The sequence below is a fragment of the Lutjanus erythropterus genome, chromosome 15 (genome assembly GCF_056507025.1).
Source record: "Lutjanus erythropterus isolate fLutEry1 chromosome 15, fLutEry1.hap2, whole genome shotgun sequence".
NCBI lineage: Eukaryota > Metazoa > Chordata > Actinopteri > Lutjaniformes > Lutjanidae > Lutjanus > Lutjanus erythropterus.
This window is the reverse complement of record NC_139331.1, coordinates 24,480,594-24,495,960: the sequence shown is the minus strand read 5'-3', so window position 1 is coordinate 24,495,960 and position 15,367 is coordinate 24,480,594. Positions and strand designations below refer to the sequence as shown.

Sequence of the window (15,367 nt, the reverse complement as noted above, 5' to 3'; positions counted from 1 at the left end):
TTAGAATATTTTACCACTTTACTTCCCTCTCCAGCAGCCGTTTCGGATGAGAAACCACTTACATAAGCCAAATATAGCTCCCTTCAAACCAACCAAACTCTAGAGGCAAAGTTAGTTATTTTATCTTACAGAATACAGAAGTTTCTGGTCTACCGCTGCCTTGACCTGTTAGTTTGTTTATGCTATTGTGTGACCTTGGTGAGTTTCAAGAAACCCTTTAAAACATCACAGTCACACAATGATACAAAGAAACTAACAGATCGATGCAGTGGTAGGCCTGCAACACTCGTTAAATTACTGATTTCGCCTATGGAGTTTGGTTGGCTTGGAGAGAGCGATATATGGCTTATATAACGGCGGACTCCCGTCACAAAAAGCTGTCTGACGTGTAGATAAAGTGATGAAAATACTCAAAATATATTATACACTATGATATTGTTTTTAAAGGGGCTAAAATACATTTTGCTGCCTGTCCAGCTCATTGCTTCCATGCTGGTGCCCCTCTCTGCTTCTCGTAACTCAAGGCATGCTGATCGGCATCTACTGTAGGTAACACACTAACTATGGATAAGAACCTCATGCAACCCCACTTCAAATAATTCAAACTATGCCTTTGAAGTTACTTTTTGGGAGCATTTTGCCTTTATTTCACTGTTTTACAGTGTAGAGTGACATGAAACATGGTGTATGATTAATGGCCAGACTCAAACCACAGATATCCCATTTAGTATGTATTTTAAACCACCTGAGCATTGGAAGGTCTTCCAGTCTCTTTCCAAGACACACACATACACACATACACACACACACACACACAAACACAAATACATACAGTACGCTCTCACATACAGAATCCACTCAGCACTAATCAAAACTGCTCAAATTCAAAGCACTTCTCTTTATTGCCTCTGCGTTCTGTTTCTTTCCCTCCATCCCAGCCCTATTTTTTGCTCAATGTCAAAAAGCAAGTCTATTGACAATTTAGTGAATAGTTGAGCCCGTTGTGCCTCAGATAAAGCAGCGCGGTAATCTGCAGTGTGTGCGCAAAGTCTGAAGCCTGATGGACAGGGGTGAGGTTTTCCACCGATTTGAGCTTCAAGGCTTCTTCCTCCATCTGACATATGTTGGCAAGTCCACATTGATTTCAAGAGCAATCATCCTGAATGGCAGAGACCCAAGGACGGAGACTAAAACGACATCAGTCTGAGCCAAACATACAGACTGCAACATCCAGGGTGCAAATTGTATCTGTTTGTATTTATGAGGCAGATGTGCAAAGATGCTGCACTGAAACTTTTAACCCTCTTCGATGTGAGGCGCTGCTTTAGATCAGAAGTCTGACAGCATCTTAACCTGCTCTGTTGTTTTCCAGCCTTTGGGTGCCAGTGACTACCTGGAAATGGCACGGCTCTTTGACACTGTATTCATCCGCCATGTTCCCATGCTGACGCTGACCCTGAAGGACCAGGCCCGCCGCTTCACCACCCTCATAGACAACTTTTACGACAACAAGGTATCTGACAAACTAGAGTATCATGAGTGCAACATGCTTAAAGGGACAGCTCACCCCAAAATTTAAAAATACATGTTTCTCCTCTTACCTGTAGTGCAATTTATCCATCTAGATAGTGTGGAGTGAGTTTTGAGATATCAGCCATAGAGATGTCTGCCTTCTCACACTGTCATAAGATTAGCATAGGTCCTTTAAAGAGTAGGGTAGTGCTTTTGGGCTCATAAGTGAGTGAAAGTGCGCAACAGAGCGTGAGAGCGATGGAGATGCCCATAGTGGACTAGGAAGTTGTCAGTCTGGCAGTAAATGTACAGTTCGGGTTAATAAACGCTGCAGCTTCTCAAGACCAAATGAAGTTTTCATAGAAAATTTAAGCAAGTTAGTCCCAAAGTAAGCTGAGCAAAGAAGGCCAACATTAATCTAATGCTAACGCTAATGTCGTATCTTAACAATATTGACTCTTGTGCGATCATATCCCTTTCAGAAGCTTTCTAATCCAGCCTTGAACTGCAGGGTCTTTTTTGGAGACGTGAGACAGCACCGATCCATGATGTATTAAAAGATGTCAACATGAGATTGACTGCAATCAATAAATAAATCAATAAAATTTGCAGCGCTGATATTAAAAATGATAATAATCAGATCAGAGACCTTGTTGTGAGCAGTTTTATGTAGGAACTATTTTCTACCAAACTACACCCACCAGCCATGTCACTGTGCAGAAAGAAGCGTGCATCTACACATGGATGAAAGGTTACAGCTCAGCTGAGAAGGCCATGTAATGCCAGTAATGTTTACATCCCGCGCTGTCATGAAGACAGGCCTCTTCTCCATCAGTAGATGCACACTTTTTTCTGTGAGCACTGGTTGGCAGGCGTAGTTTGCTATGAAGAAAGTAGTCCCTGCATAAAACTGCTCACAAACAGGTCTGTGGATTAGTAACCGGGTCACATTTCAATTTTTTTTTTTTATGGGGTAGAGAGGAGACGTCTCTGCAGCCAGTATCTCCACAATTAGGCAACTCACACAAAACAGTGTAGATGGATAAATAATACTGCAGGTATGAGGAAACTTTTATTGATATTTTTGATTTTGGGTTGAACTGTCCCTTTAAGAGACCTGTGTCGCAGCAACTTTGTGTGCTGTATTATTTAGTGTGGACGTGCACATCAACTGAATGGATGGTGGATTGTTTTACAAATGAGTTCAAATTCAAGATGGGGTATAATATTTATGTAATTTTCATTATATTTAGTTAAGTCGAATATGTAAAGCACATGGGTTGCCCTGGTGACACAAACCATTAACCACAAAGTGCCGGCAGCTCTTTGTGAGCCAAGGACCCTTTAAGAACGGAAAACATAGAATAATAAGAACACAAGAGAAATGTTTCCAGCGGGTTACATGTGCAAGACGCATGCAGGACAATTTATATGTTTATTTTTATGAAGAGTCATAGATTGTTAGATTAGAAAATGATGTATGAATGTGTTAAAAATTAAAATACTATTTGTTGAACTGTGAAGCTTTTTGAAAGAAAATAAATAAATATTTTTAGACAGTGTTTTTACATGATAATTTTAATGAATGAATCTGGAAAATTTTCACGTACCCGCTGGATTGTCACAGGGTCCCACTGCAATAAAGGCAAAAAATAGCCTCCAAAACATAATGAAAAAGTAAAGCGTCTGATGACAGAAGTGACTGTTGGTGACTGAAATGTTGCCACTGAAATTTAAATAGTAAATACACTGGAAAAAGTAACAATACTCCATTATATAACCTTTGCGTTTAAAGCTGAGAACCAGCCTCATGTGAGCTCACTACCTGTGACTAAAACTATAATTTTATCAACTGATTCTTTATTGTGTCGAAGAGGAAATTATTTCTGTTTAAAAAAAGAATCAATATTCCCTTAAATCATCTCAGAGATGCAATAAAACACCTCAAGCCGACCAGGAATATATATGATATAAGTACCAACATTTCAAGGAGACTATGATTGAATGGTTAACCGCTATCGTTTAATATCGATCACGGGAAACAGATACTTAATCATTAATGGTGTAGGAAGTAAACTCCATAAATAAACTCGACATTCCCGTGTTATCTGAGCCCTCTGTTTCTTTTTTAAAAACTCCCAGGTGAGAGTGGTGCTGCTGGCAGCGGCTCCTCTGGACCGTCTGTTCGTCCACTCTGGAGGGGAGGACGAGAGGGACAGACAGCTGCTGGATGACCTGGGCCTCAGCGGGGTAAAAAAAACCACACACACACACACACACACACCTGCTACAACAGAATATGAAAATTTGTAAAAAATCACGGCAGTGCTTTGTCTTTGAGTGACAGCTTGGTGATTAAAAACAAATCACCGGATTGTTTAGTTTATGGATTACAAACTTAATATTCACAAGTTTAACTTTAAGCTGACAAATGAGAGTATAAATTCAACTTACATTTTGGTAACACTTTATAATATCCATCAATAATAAATGGTTAATTGACAGTCAATTAAACTTTAGTTAATAGTCATTTCACTGTTAAAAATGATAATAAATTATGTTAACTCATTATTAGCAATGCTATAATTTATGTTGTTTTATCATCAGTTTTAATGGTTTATAAATTATATATTTTACCAAAGCTGATAAGAGACCATCACAATTACATTCTGATTAAATTAGTAATTTTACAGTTTATTGTTTCACTTATAGCACATGTAACATTTTATATACTATATTTAGTTTTTGTTGATGATTTGAAAACCTTTTAAAAATCACTACATGGAGAAATGGACCAAATATATTTAACACTTTGCTAATGTTTAAAAATTTGTCTGTCAACGATCTATAAACATTATAAATATAACTGGATATGATCAAGTTGCAACTGAGTATAATATCTTACAATATGTAAGTTACATACATTAAGTTGCATGCTGTACTTACTTTAACCCAAAGCATGAACTTGTCCTAAACCTGCCTAAGTAGTTTTGTTGCCTTTATTTTGAAAGTCACTCGACCGCTGACCCTGTACATGAAAAACTGAAGTTAGAGGATACAAACCATGACGTCATGGCCTTTGACCAGCCTGCTGTATTTGTGTGTGTCTATTATAAAGTTGTAACTGAGGTTTATAAATCTTTGCAGTTGCGTAATAAATTGTTTATAAAGCATATATAAGCATTATTTGACGTTAACAGCAAAATAACTGTTAACTGTAAATTTTAATTAACTATCAATTTACCATTTATTAGTGATGGCTGTTATTAAGTGTTACCAAAGGTTCTAATGAAAAAAAAAATATATAGAGCAAGATGTTATTTAATTTGTTGTGTCACATGTCATTTTCTTATTGTGTTTTGAAAACAAATTGTTTAACATTGTACATCGTTGTTGAGGTGTTGGAAGTTTATCATCCAAATTTAATTTTATGTTTCATTTAATTTCGTTTTATATTTTTTGATAGGGCGGGGCGATTAATCAAATTTATTTTGAAATACAATTTTGGCTTCCAGTGATCATGAACGCAAGATAAATCAGATACATATTTTTTTTTCATATTTTTATGTATTTTTATATTTTTGATGCTTTCATTTCGTCTTGTGTTTTAAGTCGCTTTCGACTCCCTGCCAGTCAGGCTGTGGCATGTGTAGTTTAGCTCGTTGTGGTCAAGTGACCCTTCATTCACGAAAACAAAGTCAAACAGCTGCTGCTTGGATTTTGACGCACATCTGTCTGAGCTGTGATGGTAGTGGTGCTTGGAGCGGCCAAAAAGACAAAAGTGTCATATTTCAGTAATCCTGTCTCACATTTTATACACCAAATAAAAAACAACATTATAGTACACACATCATATATTAAATAAATTTCTGATTATTGTATTATTATAATTATTGAAAGACTTTTTAAAATGATTTCTTTTTCAGTTTAAATATATTTAAAGTTCAAGGAAGTCCAATATTAAAAAGGCAAGTTTTTTCTAAGTTTAAGAAATGCGTGTTGTTTCTGAAGTCAGTGAGTAATTACTAGTTGTGTCACAATTTTAATATTAAATCAAAAATCCATAAAAATGAGCTTTCAGTTTTAATGATCAAACTCAAAGACAGAATCTGCAATCCTGCCATTATTTGTCTTACTCTCAAACCTCGTCTTGTCGGCAAAAAAATAACAACTGAACTAGAATGTCACACACACACACACACACACACATAGATCCTGCAGATCCAGGAATCAGACAGACAGCCTTTTGGTCTTTAATCCTGTTTCCCTGACCTTTTGTCTCCAGTCTAAACGTGTTTGATTTTAAAACTGGATTTCAAGAGTATCTGCAGCTGACCCTGCTCCTGTTGGCTCCTCTCCTCAGGAGGCGGCGGAGCGCCTGACTCTGTTCACAGCTGAGGAGGAGATCTTTGCCTTCCAGAGGACCGTCTCCAGACTGACGGAGATGCAGACGGAGTCGTACTGGATGGAGGGAGACCGCAGTCGCAGCGAGAGACACATGAGCACCTAACACCCACTGCTGACTGCCTGATGATAAGCATATTTAAACAACACATTACCTCAGTAACTACTGACACTGCATAAGAGAACTACAAAGGACCGAAGGGAATAAGCAGCGGTTTGCTCCAATATATCCATGAAAAACCTGATATCCACAGTAAATATGCAACACCAGATACCTGTTTTTGATTTGGATCTGACTTCCTGTCATCTTATGCATGTGTGCTCTACTCGTTTACTGTCTGTTCCTCCTCTGTGAGGTGTGCTCTCTCCCCCTTGTGGACTGTTTTATTTCAAAGAATATGAAAAACCTCTCCAGCATGAGTGAACCACAAGGCAAACAGGTGCTCACTTCACAAAAAGAAAGAGGAACAAGTGTCTCTCTGAGAAGCTGGCTGCTGCCCTCTAGTGGGTGAATGTGAAAGGGGTAAAATATTCTTGAGCTGTTTCTGTTTTTTATCTCTGTGGGTTTTGAATGAAACAGCTGTATAAAATCCGGTGTAAATTTAAAATCTTATGCTTCATATTAATTCATGTATATAATGAATAAGATAAGAATTTAGGGAAATGTTGGGACGTCTTTATGTTCAGCTCATGTGTTCCAGGTGTTTATCAAGTAGAACTGGTCTTTATTTTGATCCTGAGTTTGACAGCAGTTGTTGTTTCAAACGCTGTATTTCGTTACTATGGGAACAAGAGATTTGTCCAGCACTGTTACATGCAATGTCATACACAACTGCAAACTGCGTTGAAACATTTCAGTGTAATAAAATTGTGAAGGCGGTGTGCACCTCGAATCCAGACTTTTTGAGAAGTGATATCATGTGGATGTGAAGATAACTGGGTTGCAACTAACAATTATTTTCATTATTGATTAATCTGCCCATCATTTTAACAATTAATCGCATAAAATATGAAAAAAAAAATTGTCTTCAGATTCCTTCTTTTGTCCAACTAACAGCCCAAAACCCTAAGTCTATTTACTTATTAACATAAATGACAAAAAAAGCAGCAAATCCTTACATTTAAGAAGCTGGAACCACCAAATGTTTGACATTTTTGCATGAAAAATGATTGAAACCATGAATCAACTGCCGAAATAGTTGGCAACTGGTTGTCTTTCGACCAGCTGTCAAATCTGATTTTTCAAAATACACAAAATGAAGGTCCCAAAAATAAAAGAAACTCTTGAGATGTAAAAAGCCCCTGCAAAAGTTTACTGTACATGCAAAACGTCACAAAGTTGTCTATAAAGCCACTTTTTTGTCAAGGTGCAGGCATTTTTTTCTGAGATGGGGCAACAGTTTAGCCGTGGGAAAAGAAAATATTTTACAAACCTCAGTCCAACAAAAGCTGTGATGCTGTATAAAATGTAAATAAAAACAGAACGCAGGGATTCGCAAATCCTTTATGACCTACATTTTCCCACAAGATATTTAATGTTCAAACTGATGAACTTTATTGATTTTTTTTTGTAAATATACAGTAAGTCTTTATTTGATGCCTGCAGCACGGTCCAAAATAGTTGTGACAGGAGCGTATTTACTACTGTGGTACATCACCTTTTCTTTTACACTCAGTAAGTGTTTGGGAACTGAGGACACTAGTTCTTGAAGTTTTGAAATTGAGATTCTTTCTCATTCTTGCTTGATATACAGTTTAAGGTGCTCAGCAGTCCGGGGTCTCTGTTGTTGTGTTTTGTGCTTCATAACGCACCACACATTTTCAGTGGGAGACATTTCTGGACTGCAGACGGGTCAGTCTAGTGCCTGAACTCTTTTACTATGAAGCCACGCTGTTCTAACATGTGCAGAATGTGTCTTTGCATGGTCTCACTGGAAATTAGCAGGGACGTCTCTGATAAGGACGTCGTCCCGGTTTGAAAACCACTGATGTACTTAGAATTAAAGAGCAGACAGACGTTTTTTCCTCTCTGTGGTGTTTTGGAACTTCCTCATGTGTGCCTGTAGGTGGCAGCAGAGGGCAACCAATCGCTTCAAGGTTTGTTATTGCGTCCGTGTAGGGATGAGGTCATCCTAGTGCACCACTCCAGCCTGGACCAGCCCGCCCTGACAGCTACAGTCAGAACAGTGTGCAGCACCTACAGTATCCAAACCAGGCGCGTTATATAAGATACTGAGCTCGTACCAAGTGTCCACGCAGACACAAGTACAAAAACAACAGAGTGGATATATAATCCCAGTAGATTCAAGCCACAAGAAATGGCTCAGTGGTCAGTCTGTGTGTGTGTGTGTGTGTGTGTGTGTGTGCAGGTGTGTGGGTGTGCACACACATGCATGTGGCACGAATCATTGAAAAGTGCTTGAGTCTGCAGCGAGACCCCGAGTCTATCCCACCATAGCTCTCAATTAAAGAAAAATCAATCACGCCCTATGCCGAGGCCCCTAATCCAATCAGAGCGTTATGCTGTTTGGGGGGAAACATCAGACACAAACAGAGATGGCCGCCGTGCTTTGTGATTGTCTTAATTGGATGATTCACGCTGGCTTGGAGGGGTGGTCAAGCTGAAGAACCCTTTGTGGTTCCACTTGGCACCTTTATTCTAAGAGTGTACAGTAGAATGGACAAACCAAACACTAGCTCTGGAGAAGGCCTTTAAATTTTCTTTTGCAGGTTTCACAGCCACTGTAGGTTCTCCTACATGACAGGAACCTAGCTGACACATGTAACCCATAACATACCTGCAACGTTCCTTCAAGGCTTCTATTTTGTAATCCCCCCCACAATGTCTTAAGAATGTTTGGTAAATGTTTTTGTTCAAGAAAAACATTGCCTAAAGGTTTCAGTAACCACATGAGGGTAATTTCTGTAACGTTCCCCTGAGGTTCCCCGCTTGTTGGCTTTCGTGTAACCCTCCCATGTTTTTGTTCAAGGAAACATTACGAAAACGTTCAACTAACCATCCCAGATCATAAAGGTGACTTCAGTTCAAGAAAATATTCCCTAAAGGTTCCAGTAACCACATGAAGTATCATTTTTTGAGGGCAATTTTTGTGAAGTTCCCTTGAGGTTCCCCTCTGGTTGCCTTTTGGGTAATCTTCTTGCAATGTTCTTAGAATGTTCACTGATGTTTTTGTTCAATTGAACATTCCCAGTACGTTCAACTAACCTTTCCAGAACATAACCATTACTGAGGGAAACCTTGACACATGTTAATATTAACTGAATCTTTCCGGAATATTGTGGGAACACCCACCCACCATGTTCTTAGAACATTTTTAGAACCAAACTTTGTCAGCTGGGAAGGGGAGAGTAAGACGATGTGTTTGTAATCTGCAATCTCACTGTTAGATGCCACGAAATCCTGCGCACTGGTCCTTTAAATTGTGCGTTATGTGTAGGTTATATGGTTGTAAGCCTCAGATGTTAGAAGGTCTGGTAAACACAGATGAAATCAAGTTTTGACAGAAACATACTTGACAAAACCAACATGTTGAATACTGAATGAAACCCAGACATTGTCCTGATATAGTTGTTCCAGCAGGTATTCAGGCCACTGCATTATGTCACCTGGCTTCAGCCTTGAAGGAGTTTTGAAGTGTTGGGTTGAATGTGTGCTTTGTAAAGAGTAAGAGTAATAATATAAATTGTTTGGGGTCGTTTGAGGTTGCGTGCGTGTCTGTGTTTGCTTGCTTGTGTGCCTGAACGTGCCCTTGTACATCGCCATTGTGGCTCTCACAGGGGCATCTAAGGTAAAGCAGGCTTATCTTTGTACACAATAAAGTGTCCAAATGCAAGATGTACTGCAGCAGGGTATTGAAGGGACACGTCTGACCCTTATTTTGTGTCACGTGACATGGATCACCTTGCTTAATTGACCTTGTCAGGACCGTCGGGGGAAAAAATATTAGCCTACTAAATATTTTAAAAGTACAGGTGAATATGTGTACGCAGAGGAAAAAGCAAATGAAAGTCAGTGTTGTGGTCTATACAAAGAGACATAAAAAATGTCCAAACAGGCAGAAAAATATTGAGTAAGTCTTGAATAAAAGTGGTTGAAATTTTCAAAAACACTTCAAGCAGAAGCAATTTGGATTTTTATTAAATACAGTTATCAGTGACATGGCTTTGTCATGAGATATTTTTTTTTAAATGGTGTCAACCTTTGCAGGCCTTCTAATAATGAATTTAAAAGGAATCATGCTTAACTGAATGATCACAAGCAGCAAAAAAGCAAATCTGTACAGAAAATCTTACTTAAACTTTTCTCACGTAAACGTGACAACGTGATTAGAGTTTAACAAAACTAGGTTTAAAATTAATCAGGGCTAGTGATGTAAACCAAAACTAAATATTTTAAGCAATATGGAGACACCTGCATACCAAAATGAAAAAGAAATAGATACATTAAAATAATTTTAAGTAGTGTTGGGACCTTTTAAGTATAAAAGAGGGGTGGGGGGGGGGGGGCTTCCCTGTTCTGTATTCCTTACAGTTTGCTAGGTAGATCGAAAGTTTACAAAACATTACATTGTTTGTTAGCTAGCTAACATGTTTTTTGTTACACTGTTTGTTAGCTAGCCAAAAAAAGGAAAAACAAAAACAAACAAAAACAAAAACAACAAAAACAAAAGGTTATATTGAATTCTAGCTGGTAGACATTACATTGTTTCCTACCTCAATGAAAGTCTTTTAAAAATGCTACATTGTTTGCAAGCTAGCTAAAATATTTTCTATAAGTTACATTGTTTGTTAGTTTGCTAAAAAAAAAAAAAAAAAAAAAAAGAAATAAAGAAACAATGTTATTTTGTTTGCTGGCTAGCTAAAAAGTTAACAAAACTTAACATTCCTTGCTTGCTAGCTAGCTAGCTAAAGTGTTGCTTAGCCTAGTTAGCCTACTCATGATGCTCAGAAGAGAATTATTTTGCTCAATCCATCTTAAGAAGGCAGCCATTTTTAAAGTTAAGCCATTTCAATGGAAAATTTAAAGTTAATACTGGATCACAGGTTTAAACTTAATCTTTCCGTATTTTAAGATACTTTAAAAGTTTGGTGCAACATAAACTAAAGGTAAATCAAGATTTATTTGGGGTTAGTGTTGGTGTCCATCCTAAATTAGAATTTATTCCATTCAATATGATGCAAAGTAATTTATAGATGAAATATCTATACCAGTTATCTACATACAGTATTTCTGCACACACACACACACACACACACACACACACACACACACACACACACACACACACACTCTGACATCCTAACCTCTCTGTGCACATCCAGCGATCAGTTAACTCTATAGTTCTCTGCAGGAACCAAACTGCTGCATCAGGTATTCTCTTTGATGTGAAGGGAACAAAAACCATCACATCACAATGTGTGTACGTGTACACTGACTATCTCCTGTAATCCTGTACAGTGCGCACTCCAGACTACTGCTGCAAATGAGTGTGTGTGTGTGTGTGTGTGTGTGTGTGTGTGTGTGTGTGTGTGTGTGTGTGTGTGTGTGTGTGTTTAATATGTGTGTCAATGAACACAGTTAAACAATAATGTCCAGCCTTTATAGAGTGTGTCTGATGGTGAATACTATGAGGAAGATAAAACACAGGGTGGTAAAATATACTGTGATATACTGTTCATTTATTGTGAGTTACACATATAGACAATTTTAAAAAAAATACAATCAGAAAATACAAAGGAATGTGACGGAAAATGGCCTAAAATCCATGCAGAGGCTTGCAAAGTGCATCTTCAGCCAGCATATTGCAGGTCATAACTGCAGCGATACATGATTTTTATGTATGTACTGATACATATAATCATAGTAACAAAAACAGACATAGTTTTGCATGGTACTTGACAACAATGCATCTCATAAACATCCATCTTTTACACAAATATACTGATTTATTGATAGGACACACTCAAATGTTTTTAGCAGAGAACAATGCAAGAAATGTGCTCACTCAAAACAAAAACTACACAATATGATATACTAAAACACTATTAAAAATAAAATAATACCATACTACTACTACTACTACTACTACTACTAATAATAATAATAATAATAATAATAATAATAATAATAATATATTGTGTCAAATCAAAAATAAAATATACATATGAGTACCATAAACACAACATGAATCCATGCAATAATATTGAAGAGATATATCTTGTTATGGTCAGCTGTGAATGCGCATTCCTGCACAGAAGCCTCGCGAGCACACGCAGGTGGACGCGCACCTTGCTCCCTCGGTGGAACAAAGAAGATGTGGACGAGGCTGTTTTGATCTGGAGGAGGAGGAGGAGGAGGAGGAGGAAGAGGAGGAGGAGGTGGGGGAAGGTCCAGAGCATCACTTACAGGATGGAGGACCATCTAGGATTTCTCCCTCCTTCTCTCTCTCCCTCTCCCTCTCTCTCTGGCTAATAAACGGTATGACGTCATTCTGAACGAGGCGGAACGGGCTCCAGAGAGGGGGCGTGGTCTGAGCGCCGTGATTGACAAACCTGGTTCGCTGATTAAAGGCACAATCAACCATTGCAATGAGAGAGTGATATGAATGAAAATACTTTTCAGACAGAGCGTGTGATATTATATTCAAAATGCTATTTACATTTAAAACCACTTCTTTTGCTGACATGTGATAAATACATACACAAAACAGGCCACAAAATTAAATTATTTATAATTATGTGAAATTGTGCAATAATATATTTAATATTTACCTAACTCTTGTGGAAAAATGTGGAAAATGTTAATAATTTTTAAAGCACAGTTTCCATTCTGTCAGTGTGATTAACTGTTTAAATTGTCTTCAGATGTGAAACAAATACCCAATTTTTGACAAAAAAAACAAAACACTATTTTGAGTCATTTTTAAGCAAAAATGTCCAGATTTCACTCGTTGTTGTCTCTCTACTGTGAGTATTTGCTAGTTTTCTTTGTCTCCCTTGCTATTACAATGTCCAGTGTGTAAGATTTATGTGGATTTATTAGCAGAAGATCACAAAAATTGGATATAATATTCATAAGTATGTTTTCATTTCTGTTTAATAACCTGAAAATAAGAATGATTGTGTTTTCGTTACCTTAGGATGACCCGTTTACAGAAGGTGCGGGTCCTCAAGGTTGCCATGTTGTAGTGGCAGTGACTCTAGATACGACCTTCCATGTTTTTCATGAGTTTGTCTGGCAGTGAGCTTCTCCTTCACACTAGAAAGGGGAAAGTGAAACAAGGTGTTTGCAGTCTCTAATGTTCACCATTGGATGCCACTAAATACTACATATTGATCCTTAACTGTCTAACAACGTGCCAACTGATGTAATTCTGAATCATTTTTTATATTTTTTTTATTGCTAGTTGCTAGGTACTATAACTAATTGATATAATCCTGAAAAATTTACAGTCTATACAATCTATATATCTGTATCTAAACTATACCGACTGTTAACCCCTCTCTTCTCTTAAGCAGCCGTTAGGGGCTGCATGTAATTAACAACTGCTAGGCTAAAAACAAGGCTCACCTACTAGCAGCGTAGGAGTTTAAAGCTATAATACGTAAAATTTTTGCATTAAAATGTCTAAAAATGCATGACACATGTTATAGATTTTGTTTAGTTGTGTTCTTACTTATTATTTAAAATGTTTCCAAGAAATCTGTAATTTATTCAAGGTAACAGTGTATTTCCTGATAGCTGTTGCTAGCTAGTTGCTAGCTGCTATGTTACAGGCTATAACAGAGAGTAACTGACTAAACGTAACATAAATAAAACTTAAATATTAAGCAACTAGCTAGCAACAACTAGCAGGAAACACTGCTACTTTGAATTAATTATGGAATTCTCTGCATTTGAACATTGTTGGAAACATTCGGAATTATCTACACAAACAACTCAACAAAATATATAACACATATGTCAAGCAGAGATTTTAATGTAGAAATGTAACATATACCTTTAATCAGTCTGATCTGCACGTCATCAACAACTGGTAGGCTAAAATAAGGCTGTTGTAGAGTAACTAGTTATATGTAATTAAATCACAAAATAAATGTAAATTTAATTTGTTACAGTTACTGAGAAAAAAAATATGCAATTAAATTGCAGTTACTAATCAAAATGTTGGTAAACACAAAGGGTTGGCAACCAGTTTTTTATTATTGTCTGACATTTTATGAACCAAACAATCTAGCAATTGAGAAAATAACTGACTGATTAATTAATCATGAAAATAATGTGCTGGTTGTATCAAAATTAGTGGTTTCTGATAAAGCAAAAACCTACAGCACTGCCAGTTACACCAAGGTGAACCCTGTACACTAAAGTTTGACATTTATACATCTCTTTTATGAGCACAGTTTGGCTTTGACAGTAAAATAAATAAATAAATAGATAAATAAATAGAACACCCATTCTTGAGAATTTCCATAACAACATATTTTGAGAATTTTTTGATTTTTACTCTTCAGTCATGCTGGAAAATATATTTTAAAAAATCAGTCTAAAACTATAACCTTGTAATGGGACAAACTCCTGATGATAACATTTTTAATTAACTAAGTCAGACAGAAAATCTGTCGGCTCTCAAAAAACATTACTTTCTTTTTTTTAACAGCATAGTAGTAGTGAAAAGCCATTTTATTTTTAAAGTTGCTCAGACTTCTCTTAATGCAAATCAAAATACACATTTTTAAACCCATAATTCTTATTTAGTTTTGATTTAGCAGGGCTACAGACCTGACTTGTTATAGTTGAGACAGATCTGATAGCAATATTATTAAAAGAAATTGTTGAGAAATTGAAAACATCCCAGTGGTTGAGCAGTATTCCCACCTTTTTGTAACCAGGAAGTGAGACAGGGGTCCTTAAGGCACAGCTAAACCTTTTTATGCCTGATTAAATCATGTTTTTGTAAAAATCTGACAAAGCTGACCGAAATGTGGAGCACAACTTTAAACAGCCAACGTTTTAATTAAAAATCGATTGGAAAACAAAGGTGATTATAATAGCACATTTTGAGTAAGTATTGTTAGTTTTGATTTTGAAGGCTTTTAACACACATTCTTTAATTGTTTTAAGATGTGAATTTTCTCTGTGACAAGGGTGTTTTCTGGCACAGAGCAAGTTTAGAAAATAAAAAAAAATAAGACAAACCAAAACTGACATATGTCTCATATATATAAATCATTAAAGGGGAAATTTTCACCAATTGGAATTTAAGGTTGGTATTAATAATTTTAAAAGTTTTTTCTGAGGGCATCATTTGTCTAAATTCTCAAGAGTGGGTGATAAATGAAAAATAAAATAAAAATTAAAAATCTTTGTAAAACTAATACATTGATTTCTTCTTTGGTGTCCCTCTATTTCTATCAGTAACATGTCAGG

General features: G+C 36.9%; 1 protein-coding gene across 1 annotated transcript in view; it reads left to right on the top strand.

The window, feature by feature from the left end:
* The window catches only part of afg1lb (AFG1 like ATPase b), a 43,569-nt gene extending 37,457 nt beyond the window's left edge, over window positions 1–6,112 (top strand). Inside the window, exons 11-13 of the mRNA XM_084738036.1 lie at window positions 1,373–1,513; window positions 3,655–3,762; window positions 5,876–6,112. Coding sequence (XP_084594162.1) covers window positions 1,373–1,513; window positions 3,655–3,762; window positions 5,876–6,022 — 396 coding nt within the window. The 3' untranslated portion in view covers window positions 6,023–6,112. The remainder of the gene's footprint in view (window positions 1–1,372; window positions 1,514–3,654; window positions 3,763–5,875) is intronic.
* The last annotated feature ends 9,255 nt before the right edge of the window (window positions 6,113–15,367 follow it).